General features: G+C 30.5%; 1 protein-coding gene across 1 annotated transcript; it reads right to left on the bottom strand.

Moving 5' to 3' along the window:
• Window positions 1-6,188: 6,188 nt before the first annotated feature.
• LOC117918975 (ABC transporter G family member 5) lies at window positions 6,189-8,545 on the bottom strand. Its single transcript, XM_034835973.1, has one exon. It carries the CDS (start codon window positions 8,323-8,325, stop codon window positions 6,406-6,408), a length of 1,920 nt encoding a protein of 639 aa, XP_034691864.1. The 5' UTR covers window positions 8,326-8,545; the 3' UTR covers window positions 6,189-6,405.
• Window positions 8,546-15,104: the final 6,559 nt, after the last annotated feature.

The raw sequence follows: 15,104 nt of genomic DNA, 5'->3' as shown, positions 1-15,104 counted from the left end.
AGAAATCCTCCTTGGAACCCTAAACCAAGAAAGAAAGAAAAATAGGTGACCCTCGAACAAAGTTGTGTTCTCCAAGAAAAGCTAAACCCACTTGCAAAACCCTTGCTATCGAGGAATGGGACGAGACCCAAATGAAAACAACGTGAAATCCTTAAGACTCTCTATTATGGGCTCTGTGTTCATGTGCCCATCCCTGCACAAGAAACAGAGGAAACAAGAGGGTGTTTTGGCGAAATGGGTTAGGGTTTTGCTATGGTACTGAACAAGCTTCAGTATCACCCCCATTGCCTCCGACATGGCTGCCTTGTCCTTCAAAACCAGCATTGCTGATGGGAGCATAAAAAAATATGATTTTTGAGGGAATGGAGAAGAGGAGGGAAAAGTGAATGGAACAAGGCGGGAAAAGAGAGGAGAGACAGACTACCCATATACCCTTTATCCAACGGTCAAAAAAGTTTGGAGGTAAGAATTTTCCCTCTCTAATTTTTGACACTTTACTTTTTAGGGCTTTAACTAAATTTGGTAATTATTGACCCATATTAACCGAGGAAACTTCCCAATTTAACCGCCTCTCTTAATTTTCAAGGCTTTGTCCAAATTTGGTAACTATTGAACCACATTGATGTTGGAATTAAACCCCTAAGAGTAAGACATAATGTAATAAAGTTAACTAAACTATCCCTTTACTATCATTTTTATGCATTGACATTAATTTGAATATTTAATTCATATCTCTTATATCATACATGACTTGGGTGTATTAGGAGTTGCAAAAAATATACAAGTCATGGGTTCCTTGTAAGTAGATAAGTTGTCCATAGTCAATTAATGGATTTTGGCTATTCATTAGAGACTATAATGCATCACCTCCTAATTGGAGGCATGACTTGTCTTGGTTATCAGGATGAGTTTCCTATGGTGAGTGTATTAATGCATGTGATGCACACTGGATATGACCTATGGTGAATCATGAGTAAGGTTATCAATTGTCATAATTTATCAAACTACTATACTACATGAACCATCAACCTTGTGAGGATATTAAGCTTGTGCCAAAATCAACGAAGAGGTTTTAACCTATGGTGAGACCTTAAAGTGGTCATATATCCCTATGAATTGGGTTACTATTGATGGAAGTTGGTGGTAATAGGTATTCTCAATAAAAACACCATGATATCTCATGAAATTGAGACAGTGTGGTCCCCTTGGGTGATCCAAAGTACATGTGATTATGAAATTTATAGTCATAATAATACCTTTAATGGAATTTGACATATGCTACTTGGAGTTAGAGTATGTCAATTGATCATATAATAAGTGAGATTTGTAATTCAAAGATTGGAGAAGTAATTTTGATAGGTGATAGCACTACCTTATTAAATTATAGATGCTAGTTTATGAGGAGTTTGCATGCAGTGGATAGTAGGTCATAAACCCTAACTTCATCTCATTGTTATTTACATAGGGTACTGGAGTGTAGTTGATTCTCTTTAATAAAATGTTGAATCAACTTCAAAATTGGATTTTGAAGAAACTAGTAATCCTATTTGTCCTAGTGGTCCTCGCTTTGAGCTCATATATCATGATGACATGGTTTATGAGAATTGGATTGACATTAGGGACCCCTCATGCATGCTAGCTTAGGGACTCCTTTATGAGGGCTACCAACCCTCATTTCCAGCCTTGTCTCTACAACAATCTAGTGGGTCTAGAGAGAGAAGCTAGAGAGAGAAAGTGAAGAATCAAGGTAAAGAAGAAGATAAATTTAGTGATTTTGGTATATTTGGGTTTCAAATGATTTTTCGAAGCAAATTAATGGTAAAGTTTGTTTAAAAGCAAAGTTTAATTAGTTATAAAACTATTTAGTTTGAGACTCCTTAAAGGATGCAAATAATGCCTCAAATCTCTAGACTTGAACTAGCCCATGATGACTCTGTTTAAACCCTCATAACTTCCCTCTTTCTAGCTATATCTCCCACCACTGGACCATATTCCTGAATTTTAAGGTTAACTAAACAACAGAGAATTTGAAACCCACAAAGTAAGAAAAAGATCAAAATACTTAGGACCACTAATGCAACGCATCAAGTCTATTTTATTATAGAGGAACGGGTGTCCATGGAGTGACTTACATTGTAGAGGAAATTCTGATATCATTTTCTGGAGTTCTACCCTACCTAAATGACAGGTCAAACATGCATGCTTTAGCATTACTTTCCTCTATTTTCTGGGCAACCAAACATTCCCATAATTTGGAGAATGATATAGAAATTGAAAACAATCCCACACCTTTAATATCCTAGCTTAAGATAAAACCCTATTCATTGGCCCTTGAAAAGTGGAGTACTCCTATTTTTTTTTATTCCTATAACAAAAATTAGCGCTCATCCCCTTCATTTTTTGAGTTCTTAAGAGTGGTCCCCTTCATTTTGGAGTTTTTAATAGTGGTCCCCTCCATTTTTGGAGTTCTTAACAGTGGTCCCTAAAATGGTATCTTTAACAAAAAAAAATTCATGGTGGCCTTCCATTTCATATCCGTTTTCTTTACCAAAACAAAACATTTTTCTTTCTGCCAAGCTCACAATCAAAATAAAATATAAAAAAACCAAACACATCTTTACCAATCTCAAAATGAAAATAAAATCAGAAACCAAATATATCTACAACAACAAGTTAAAATATGTGAAAACCAAATAGATTTACAAAATAAATAAATAAATAAATAAAATTTACATAAACGGAAAAACTCATAAATCTTACATGACCAATGATGGAACAAGATGAAAATTTGGAAAATATTGAATTTGAGCCAAGGATGAACCAAAGACAACTCGATGCAATAGGAGACAATGGAAAGAACGAATAAGAAGGCAAAACCTTAAAGGTAAGAAACCTAACCGAAAAGGGAAAAGAACTAAAAGGAATTCAAAATCGTAGTTGGTAACTACGGTTTTGATTGATTTTAAAAAATTCAAAACCTTAATTGGTGACTACGGTTTTTTAACCTGAACTCTTACGTGACACGGATACACTAGATTGATTGAGCATTATTTTAGAAATCGGTTTACTTTTTGATTTTTTTTTTTAAATATTCTATTTTGGGTCAAAACTAGTCGGTCGCCCTTTTGAATCATTTTATCTTCTACCAAAAATTTTAAATTCACAAACTTGTGGCTCATATGGGTTGGATTTGAATGATTTGACAAGTTCCATAAGATTGGTCTTTTTATTATATTGTATTGTGCCCCAGCATGACTGAATACATAAAAGTTGAAACCACAAAGAAGCTTTAATAATGGTACTTTCACGGTTTCACCTTCCCCTTTTTAAATTTTTTAGTTTTTACCGGTTTGTAAAAGCATTTCCATTGCCTACAATTTTGCAGAGTGTAAAAAGATCATTGCTTTGGTATTGTGTATTGTATTTGTAAACAGATACGAGGCTCGAAAATTTGGATTTTTTTACCCAAACATCCGTGAAAAACTGATTATTAGCGTTGGCCAAAACAAAATCAGCTACCATGATTGGTTGGTCGAAAATAACAAAAATATTAAAAAAAATCACCGATATATTGACGAAATTTCGGTTTTGAAACGAAATATCGGGACATAGAGGTGACGTGCGCATATAAGGCGGTAAAAAAAAAGGGCAAATTTTTTGAAAGTTTCTTTTATATTTGTCTTTTTTTATTATTTATTTATAATTTATCTTTTATTTTAAATTTATATTATCATTTTATTTTACATTACCCTTTTATTTTTAACTACTTTCATATTTATCTCATTAATTCTATTTTAAAAAATTACTATCACTTCACTCTTAATTTTTTTATTTATCCTTTTAATTTTATTTAACTTTAAATGTTTTTATTTTAAAATATTAAAAATATAATTTTACTTAAAAATTGCTATAATATATATAAAAAAAATGAAGTTTTAATATTTTATAAATTAAAATTAATTTGATAAGATAAATTATTAATAATTTTAATTATTAAAATAAATTAATGTTAATAGAAAAAAATTATCACCATTTGTAATAAAAATTTAGAAATTAAATCTCAAATAAATATTTTATATAAATCAATTTAATATGTAATAAGACATGTTTTAATAAAAATATTTTTTATTTTAAAAATAAATTAATATAAATATATTAAAAGAATTTAACTTATTTTTTTATAAAAATTTGATAAATATTATCTTTAATCATACTCATGTTAATTACACTTATAAAATAACTTTAATACGTGTTTTCTTACTTATTTTTTTACTTTTTGGAGGCATAAATTTTGAATAATTTCCGTGACACCGATATTTTTGTCAAAATATTCATTGATATTTCTCCAATATATCCATAAAATTCAAGTACCGTACCATTATATTTGTGTTTACCGATATTTCAAACCTTGGGTAATAGTATTGTCAGGTTGTAAAAGAGAAAAAAAAAATTATATCGGGTTGTGAATAGTAGTTTTAAAATATTTTTTTAGGAATTTAGTGATACTATATTATAATATTATAATATTTATTAAAACCAAGAATTTAAGATTTACCCAAAGAGACATTGAGTAGATATTACAACGAAAATGGATCACCAATCAAACTGCACTATGTGCAATCAAACACACAATCAAACATATTAATAGATATTAGTGTTACTAACCGTAAAAAAATTGTAGTTGAATTATTTTTAATTTTTGTTTGTATAAAATGAGAATAATAATAATAATAATAATAATAATAATGAAGGTGGTACAAGAATTAAAGTTCTAACATTAATTGTGAATGAACTTTTGATTTATATTCTTTAATTTAAATGTAATAATAAAGGAAATGCATCTTCCTCTTCAAGCATGGTGAACATGGATTAGAACAATTTTCACTAAGACTTCAATTAAATTTAATTAATTAATATTATATAAATTGAATTTAAACTGTTTTTACAAAGTCAAAATATTTTTTTTGTTTAAAAAAATATTTTGAACAAGTCTTTTTGTTTTTTATTTTTAAAATCCTTTTATAATAATAATTTACCAAATATCTTTAATTTTATAAAACATTAAAAAATCTTTTTTATTCTTTAACTTTAAAAAAGTTTCTAGAAAAACATAAGAAATCATGATCAAACAAAAACAAAAATAAAAAAATTAAAGTACTTGACTTGTATTAAAAATGAATATTAAAATTATTTTTATCTTATAAAAATTTTGTTTTACTACAGGAAAAAAATTATTTCATAATTAAAAACAATTATTTATCTTTAATTCATATATAATTGTGGATTTAATTTTTATTTTTTAATAAGTCTTAACTTGAATTTGATTTCATATTATTATAAATTAATTTTATAAAATAAAAGTAATGCATTATATTTAGAAACAAAACAAATTCTTTGGTTCAAACAAGTTTCTTATTTTTTGTTTTAAAAAATTATTTTTTAAAATATCTTGCCAAACTCTTTAATTTTTTAAAAATGATAAATAAAAAAAATTGTTTTTTGTTCTCTATTTCAAAAACAATTTTTAAAAAATAATATCATGGACCCTTGGTAACCATAAAACTGTTTTTTATTTTTAATTTTTAAGAACAAAAATATGATATTTTCATGAAATATCTTTTAATTGTTTTTTGAAAGTTGTTTTAAAAATTAATTATATAAATACATATAATGATTAAAAATAAAGTTTTAGATATAAAAATTATTTTTAAAATATATTTAAAAATATTAAAAATGTAAAAATATTTTAGATTTTAAATAAAATTATTTTTAATAAGAATTTAAAAAAATTATTTTTTAAAACAGTTGCCAGTAACCTCTCATACTCTCCAGCTGCAATAGAAAAGTTGATGCACGGTCATCAGTGATGGCAGTAATCCAAGAAAGGACATAAGGGCCGAAAAGCAGGCCTCTCATACTCTTTTGAGTGAAGGAATGTGTTTGCGGTGACTGGTGAGTGGTGAGGTCCTCCTCGGGCCTCCCATATGCCATATCCACGGACGTTGCCGCATCATGATAAAGAGAAAGCGTCAAAAGGCACAACCCTTTATAGACCATAACATATCCACGACGAGTCTTTTTCACCCTTGCCAAATTATTTCAAAAGCTAAAATATATATTTATTTGTTCTGTGAACTTATTGTCATGGGTAATTGCAAAAGTTATTCTTATAGATATAGAGAGAGAGAGAGAGAGAGAGAGAGAGTTAATTTACATTACATCTCATCCCAGTAAAATATGTTTGTGGAAAGGAAATTACAGATATATTGTTTTGCTTATTAATATGACACTTCCTCTATGTAAACAAACTCCAAAACATGCAGGTGGACCAGCTAACCAACCAACCAACAAACCAACCTGTTAAACACTCACGTGAACGAGATTAGAGATTCACAGAGAGACTCTTCACACAAGCACGCCCTTGAGACTCCTCTGAGAGCATCTACATCTGAGGATAACATAAGAAATGAACCTGTAAAGCAATATGAAACACACCATTATCACCACATTCCTCCATCTACTCTCTTCTCCATATCCTTCTTCTCGCAGCACATCTTCACCATTCACAACACATGTCCCAAACATGTAATCCAAGCACTTTCCCGTCCCCGAGAACTCATTTATCAGAAACCCTTCAAATGGGTACTTAAACAGAGATATATAATGCATGAAAATCCAGTAATCCGGCATGCCGTTCTTCGATATGAAGTAGCCCGAAAAGAGAAAGAACGAACCCATCACCCCCGATATCACCGAGTTTCCGACTATGAAATTAGGCACAAGAGCACTGAAACAAACCACAACTGAATTGGCAGTGTAGAGAATCAACCATATGAGCAACAAGAAGTGCATGAAGGCCATGAAATTTGGGTTCAGACCCACAAGCAAGTACAGTGGCAGTGAGAACAATATGGCTAGAATGAGTAGAAATGGGAGATAAACAAGCCCATTAGCAATGGCATATGACGAGACCCTGTAGCTTCCACTGGAGGTCTCCTTCATTAAAATGTCCCTCTCTTGCAAGAAGATTGGTAGGGCCTCTGTTGTGCAAGACAGCAAAAATGTCAAAATGAACGCAAACAGACCTACCCTTTCTTCGGCTCCAATTAGGTTGTCTTTGAGCTGATAAAAGATTGAACCCAGAACAAGCCCAGCAATCAGCATTTGAAGTGTTCGGCATGCAAACAGCTCCTTGGTTCTGAAAATGTTTTTGGAGAACCTATGTGTCAAAATGATGGTCTCTCGAAATCTAGAATTGGCGAAACCTCGGACAAAATCGATGCTTGTGTTGATGATTATTTCCTCATCAATAACCTTGGACTGTTGGAATAGCTGTTGAAGAGTGCAGTTGCCACTTCTGCCTCGTGGGGTTGCCTGCAGTTGCGCTGCCGTTGATTCTTGGACCACAGCTTGCTGTTGCTGTTGCTGTTGCTGTTGCTGTTTCTGTTGCCGTTGCTGTTTCTGTTCTTGAATGGTTTCAATTGACTCTATCGCATATTCCACGATGTTAACATGAAGAGGAGGCTCCAATCCCATCAGCCTCAAGTTCAGTCCAAGCTGCTCAACTGTGCCATGGTGCAAAACCGAGCCATTAGCCAGCAGAAGAATGGAGTTGAACAGCTTCACAATGCGAAACCCAGGTTGGTGTATGCTCAGAATTATGGTTCGACCCCGGCTTTCAGCCATGGTCTTAAGCATATCGATGATTTGAAGCGCAGAAGTACTGTCAAGTCCCGAAGTGGGCTCATCCAGAATCAGTACCTTGGGGTCATGTACCGCATCCACACCGATGGAGACTCGCCGCCTTTCTCCGCCGGAGATGCCACGCGCCTTATCATCACCCACCCGAACGCCAGCCACATGCTCTAATCCCAGTTCCTGTATCAACGACTTCACTTTGGAGATCAACTGTGCCGGAGGAAGCCTTAACCTCAGCTTGGCGCTAAACATGAGGGTTTCTTCAACGGTGAGGAGGGGGAAGAGGGTGTCCTTCTGAGCCACGAACCCAGATATTTTCTTGAACTGAGCCTTGTCCATGGGCTTCTGATTCACACAAATGGATGCGGTTTGAGGCGCAATTTTTCCGGCGAGGATCTCGAGTAGAGATGATTTTCCAGCACCACTGGGGCCGACAATGGCGAGAATTTCCCATGGTTTGGCCTCACAGTTGACATCCTTCAGGACATGCCTAACGCCTGGGCTTAATGTTCCACCTTTCACTACTTGTTTGTTGAAGATCTTAAAAGGGGAGGACTGCTCTCCTTTATGTGTGTAGATCTGGTAGTTGATCCCAATTGCTTCAATCTCGCACCCTTGTTTCTTCATTGATCACGAATTAGCTCCAATCTTGTTCTACCGCCCTTTGATTCTCAACTCTCAACTTGTATATAAGAGGTATTAATCAAAAGGCAAAGCTAGGATTGGCTTGGCTTGGCTTGGCTCTCTCAAGCCTTCAAAAGTTCAAAACTACTATCTATGAATGAGTGGTTCCAAGTTCCAACTACAATCACCATTGCATCCTCCAAGCTGTTATATGGTTCACGTGAGCTCGTTCTTCATATTTATTTATGTATTAATCCTTGTCTTGGAAACTCGTATATATATATAATTATACTCCATGTGCTGTGCCACCTGCAATCTCTACTTTTCTAGTTGTAACTTTGCTGGTTGAATTGAGTACTGTTGACTATTTTTTTTAAGTCCATCCATATCTCATCCATGACAACAAGGGTTTTTATCCCATATTTTTTTATGGATCGATTCTACCATACATAAATATTTAAAAAATAATTAGAAAGAAAGCACATTCGAGTACAAAGCCGTAGGCTTTTCATGAAGGTATATGTAAAGCAGGGTATGATGCCAATTGCACCCCCTATGGGGCCGCCCTCAATTGTGTGGCTGGAATCATCTTGTAATTTAGTGGTTCAATCTAATCCAAAGCCCTGCCTCAAAATATTTAATTCTTTGTTCTCAACAGTCAACACGACCACCCAATCGCCCCCCTCAATTCCCCTTTTCCAAAGAAATTGTTCAATAAATAATCAGAATTTGAATTGAGCTGGCGCACATTCAACATCTTCCATGGATCTTATTTGTTTCCGCTTTCCATTTCTCTATTCATATATAAAAGTGAAAATATTTGCTGCCAATTCTATTATTTTTATATTTAGGTAGAGCTCAGACACAAATCCATGAAGACATCTGAGGCCCGGAAGAGGTGAGATTTGACATGGAGCAGTGATGAGTGATGGTGATGGTGATGGGGGTGAGAATTAGTGGTTAGGGAAAGGTCGTGACATGTGATGAATCTTTTTTGTGGATGAGATAAGAAGAGAAGATTTTACCAGCCCTGCCTTTTTCTTCTTCAGTTTGTCCGCACATCCTGTGTACATGTAGCACCCGTGACTAGGCCCCATTCCCTGTATACTCTAATCATTTCCAGCCATTCGTTACACCAGCCCGTGACCCTTTGATAATTCCCCCTCTCTACGTCTCTCTGCTATTATTATTATTATTATTATTATATTAATTATCCCATGCATGGTGGTCACAGTTGACATCAGTAAGCCTTGACATAAGTCTTATAATCATCCTTTCCCCTAAAACTACCTGTTTCAACGTAAAAATGTGAATATTTTAAATTGTTCTTTGAAAATAATTTTTAAAAAATAAGTATGAATTATTTTTATCTATTTTTTTTAAAAAATATAAACCCGTAAAAAATAAATTTTTAGAACAAGTTTTAAAATACACGATCAAACGAGCAATTACTCACAATATGATAAAATGTAATCACAACATTAAGTTATTGCTTACACAAGAAAAAGATATAATAGTAGTTATTTGATTATATAATGGATTTCTTGGTAGGTGGCAGTGTTTAATACTCAAACCCCATGTCTACTACTCTTGTATGATGAAGTTAATACTGATTTTGTCCGGTAAGTAGCCTGTCCTTATTAGCTAATGGTGACCACAAATATTTTTAGTGAATGGTGCGTCGCAGTCTGAGCAATAATGCGGTTGCTAGAATTCAACCTTTTGTCTTTCCCAAAAATGGATCAGAGAAATCTTGTCTTTTGCAACAATGAAGCCAGCCAGATCCACAGTTGACGAATAATTTTGGGTGCTAAAGGAAATTGGAATAATGATTAATTTCACAAAAAAAGAAAAAGAAAAAGAAAAATAACCAGTTTAATTATTTGGGAAAGTAATTAAATTATTGATATTTATTGCTCTTTTTGTGCTTATTGGGGTAGTTGTGGTGGGAGATAGCCTTTGTTATTGCATTTTTGTTCTGAAGATTCATTCAAGGACTGCAAAGCTCAAGTTCAATGCTATCACAGTGTTTGTATTTATCTCAAAAATTTTGGAAAATATATTTAGAGTCTACTTGTTGATTTTAGAAAGAGTGGTTAATAAAAAAGGTGTGTGTGTTTTATATATATAAAATTTTAGAAAATACTTTAAAAAAAAAAAATCGTTTAAAATATTGAAAAATCACTTTTAATATTTTGTAAAAATATATTAATAGTCCTCTAAAAATACTTTTAGAAAATATAATTTCACAAATAATTCATTTTATAGTGATTTTAAGAAGTGTTTTTACCCTAAAAAGATTTTTTGAAAAAAAATCTAGTATTTGACAAAATTTAAGAAATACTTTTAAAATTTTTAAAAATAATTTCAGTGTTTTCTGGTGAAAAATTCCATAAGTGATCCTTTTAAAAACATTTCTTAAAAGAAAAATTCATTAAAACCACTTCAGATAGAAATACTTTCAAATACAATTTAAAAACATTTTAGATAAAAATACTATAAATTGCATTCTTAGATTCAATAAATTATAAGATCTTCAACTCCATAGACTTGGAAGGAATGAGAAGAAATTCAAGCACAAGAAGAACATTTAATAACCATATCCAACTATATCAGTTAATTTCATATGCATTTTAAAGAAAAATATACTGGTAATTGTTTTTTAAAATAATTTTGAAAAATAGTTTTTTAAAATTGTTCTTTGATGTTTTATAAAACAAAATTTTATTTGGGAATCTAAAATATTTTTAACTTATTTTTAAATATATTTTAAAAATAGTTTTTTTTTTATATCTAATACTTTATTTTTAATCATTTTACATACTTATATAATTATTTGCTAAAATAATCCTTAAAAAACAAGTAAAAAAATAATTAAAAGATATTATTTGAAAACACCTTATTTTCTATTCTTGAGAACCTAAAAAAACAACAATTTTTATTTGTTAAATATGTTTTCCAATTTTTTAGTTTTTGAAAATAAAAAACTATTCTTAAAAATAGTTGTCAAACTGGGTCATAAACTCTTATATGATTTATCTTGTTTTTAAAAGGAAAAAAATTATCATTAACACAATTAGTGCAATTAATTTACTAGGAAATTGAAAAATATTTTAAAATCGTAGGAGTGACTTGCTTTTTTTTTTTTTTTTTTTCTTCTAATTAACTTATTTTTAAAATATATTTTAAAAAATATTCTAATTCACGAGAGTCCAAGTGCTAGAAAAACAAAGGTGAAAAATATCTGTTGAATCCTTGAAAACCCTTGTGATGCTTAGTGTCTTTTTCTTTATTTTGCACAATTTTTTTGGTTGGCCAACTAACACTATTTGCATTCAATCTGTTGAATAAGAGACAGGTCTTATCCTTGAGCAAAACTATGCAAAAGAGTGTAGCATCCCGAGATGGTTGAGTATTAAATTCTGATTAGTTGAAGTTTCAACTTGTTTCAATTCTGTGGTGCTCCGTGCTCACATCGTTCCACCAATCTACGGCTCATTTACATACGTCCACACGCAAGTACTGATCTCGACAACGGTCGGACGAAGGCAAAATAAATAATTAAATAACAAAATGTACGTACAAATCTCGTGTAAGTATAGTAAAATTAACAAAATTATATATATAAAAAATATCAATAAAAATTTGTTAATTGTAGGGCAGAATATCAATGTTAATATTCTTTACAAAATAATATTTTTCCTTTTGATCCTTTCACTTAGATGACAATTCGAAAACAAATAATAAAAGTTTTTTTTTTTTTTAAATATAATTTAAAAGTAAATGAGTTTAAAATAGCTTATTCTCAAATGGCTTTATCCAAAAATAAAGAACAAATGTGTTTTGCTTATTTGATTTCTTGAACTTCTAAGAAAATTTTGTGAAGTCTTAAATTAATTGAGGACCTAGAGTAGTTTATTTCTAAATGATTATGATTACAATCCGAAAGTAGACCGCAAAAGTATTTTCTTAATTTTGAAAGTTAATCAAGGACCTAAAGTGACTTATGCTCTAATGACTTTGTCGAAAGGCAAACAACATGTATGTAACACTTTTGAGATTTTTTGGACTTATAAAGAGATTTTGTGAAACATTTTCTTTTCTTTGTGAAACCTCTTTTCTCATGTGAAGTTTTTTTTTACCAGTCTGAAATCTTATCATTGAAGAAAGTCATTCTTATTTATAGATGAAATTAGAGAATTAAATTTGAAATCCTTTAAAATTTAGTTGTTTAATTCAAAAAATTTGATTTCTTTATTTAAGTAACTTGTTTTCTTCACTAAGAAAATTTTTCAATAAAATAATATTTATTTATTTATAATTCTCTTTTGACTTCAATTGGAAGATTTTATTTTATTTATAAAACCAAATTTTGTCACATGTCACCTTTTGACCATAATTTTAAATACCAATTTAGTGATAAATTCATTAAAAATTTGGATATCTACACAAAAGAATTTAATAAAAAAAATTGAGTGAAAAATATACTATGAAGGAAGAGTTTACATAATGGGAAATTATCATCCTAAAAGATGTAAAAGAATGTAAAGGGAAAAATCCCTGCACATGATGGTAATTTTGTAACACCCAAGGGTTAGATTAGACCAAAAAAAAAAAAAAAACCAAAAAGGCCAATAAAATTAAATTTTAGCCCCATAGGTTTAAATCCCTAGCTTAAATTTTGGACTAGCCTATATATATATATATTATTAACAATAATAATAATAATACAAAACCTTAAAACATGTTTTGATTACACTTTCAGACATTATAAAAAACAAAAGGTAGAGAAAAATTGAGATTTTCAAATCCATGGTGAAGAGGAGAAGTTATTTTTCTCTTTTCAGAGAAAACTTCAAGAAAAGAGTTTTATTTCAACTTATGTTCGCTCTTCATAAATTATAATTATTATTTTGGTTTCACAAAGAAATAGAAAAAGAAATAATTAATAGAAAAAATATGGACATGAATAAATGGGTGTTTATATGAATATAGAATTTATAAATTTTTAAACTAGAGTTTTTTTTAATGAGAATTGAAGAAGGAGAAATTAACCCTAGCATGAAAGTTTGAATTTTGTAGAAATATCTCATGTATTTGTAATTTTTATTGTTAGAGACCATAAGAAAAAAAGTACTAGTGTTAAGATCAAATCCCACTCTTATTGATATTTTGTTATTATTGGGAAATCCAGGGGAATTGCATATGAAGATTATAGGATTATTCCGGGGAAACTTTGAGAATAGTACAATGTGGTTATGAAAATTTTTATGTGTGTTTTTGGGATGGAAAAAAAATATTGTTTGGAAATAATGGGTATTTTTTTTAAGCCTTTAGGATGTAGTAGTGTTTTTGGTGTAGTTTTGAGGTATAGAAGAATTAATCTTAATAAAATATTGAATAAATGATTTAAATAATTGGATGCAAAAAAATATTATGCTAAAATTCCTTAGGAAAGAAATTTGAGTAATTATTTAGGAAAAACAAGTTAAGTCAACTTAAGTAATGAAAATTGAATATTTCCTTAGATGAATTAACTTACCTAATATTGGTATAGAGTTAATTAATAAATAAATATACACTTAAAGTAATATTTATCATGGAAATTGATTTTTATTTCAAAAATTCCTTTAAATATCTCAAGTCATATTCATAGGAAATTTCCACAACTTTGTTCATTTGGGTTTATCCAACTCAAGTAAGGGGATTTTATAAAAATATGTGTTCTTTTGTTATAAATCATTAAATATATTTTTGCAAATTCTAAAAAAAAAATATTTAGATAAGTTTGAAATACTGAAATTGCAAATTATTTTGATTTTGACTATATTTTTGCCTTATGTGCGCATTCTGGTTATCTAACTCTAGTCAACAAGGGAAAAGATGTCTCCTTTTTTTACCCTTGGTGGGGGTATTTTTTGGGATTGAGCCCCCAAAGACATGATGTAATAAAGTTAGACTTAACTATCCCCTTACTATCTCTTTGGTGTATTGACATTGATTTGAACATTCAACTCATGTCTTTTACATTGCACACGACTTGTGTGCATTAGGAGTTGCACGAAAGATATAAGTTATGAGTTCCTTGTAAGTAGATACGTTGTTCACAATCAGTTTATAGATTCGGGCAATCCAGTAGAGACTATAATGCATTGCCTCATAATTGGAGGGATGACTTGTCTTGATCGTTAGTGTGAGTTTTTCATGATGAGTGCACTAGTGTATGTGATTTATACTGGATAAGACTTACAGTGAATCATGATGTAAGATAATTAATTGTCATGATTCACTAAACTACTACATTGCATGGACTTTTTACCTTGAGAGGATATTAAGTCTGTGCCAAAATCAACAAGAGTCTTTGACCTATGGGTGAGACGCTAAAGTGGTTATATAATTTCTTATAAAAATTAATGCATGTTATTTAAATTTTTTATGGAAATATTTAGTTTTGATTGTTGATGATCCATGATAGCATATAATTTCTCTTGAAATCATTTGTTGCTCATAACTTTTCATTAATCCATGTTATTTAAATTTTTTATATAAATCTTTAGTTTTAATTCTTAATGATCTATGACTGGATATAATTTTTCTTGAAATCATTTGTTGCTTATAATTCTCAATTAATTGATGTTAGTTAAAAAAATTTATTCAAATATTTAGTTTTGACTCTTGATGATGCATGACATTGTATAGTTTTTCTTGAAATAATAATTTTTTATTTATAATTCTTGATTAATCCATGCTACTTAAAAATTTTATTTAACTCTTTAGTTTTG

Source organism: Vitis riparia, chromosome 7 (assembly GCF_004353265.1).
Source record: "Vitis riparia cultivar Riparia Gloire de Montpellier isolate 1030 chromosome 7, EGFV_Vit.rip_1.0, whole genome shotgun sequence".
NCBI classification, from domain to species: Eukaryota; Viridiplantae; Streptophyta; class Magnoliopsida; order Vitales; family Vitaceae; genus Vitis; species Vitis riparia.
This window is presented reverse-complemented; position numbering and strand designations above follow the sequence as displayed.

Excerpts from the sequence above, each read along its gene's own strand:
- LOC117918975 (XM_034835973.1), bottom strand. The coding sequence starts at position 8,325 with ATGAAGAAACAAGGGTGCGAGATTGAAGCAATTGGGATCAACTACCAG.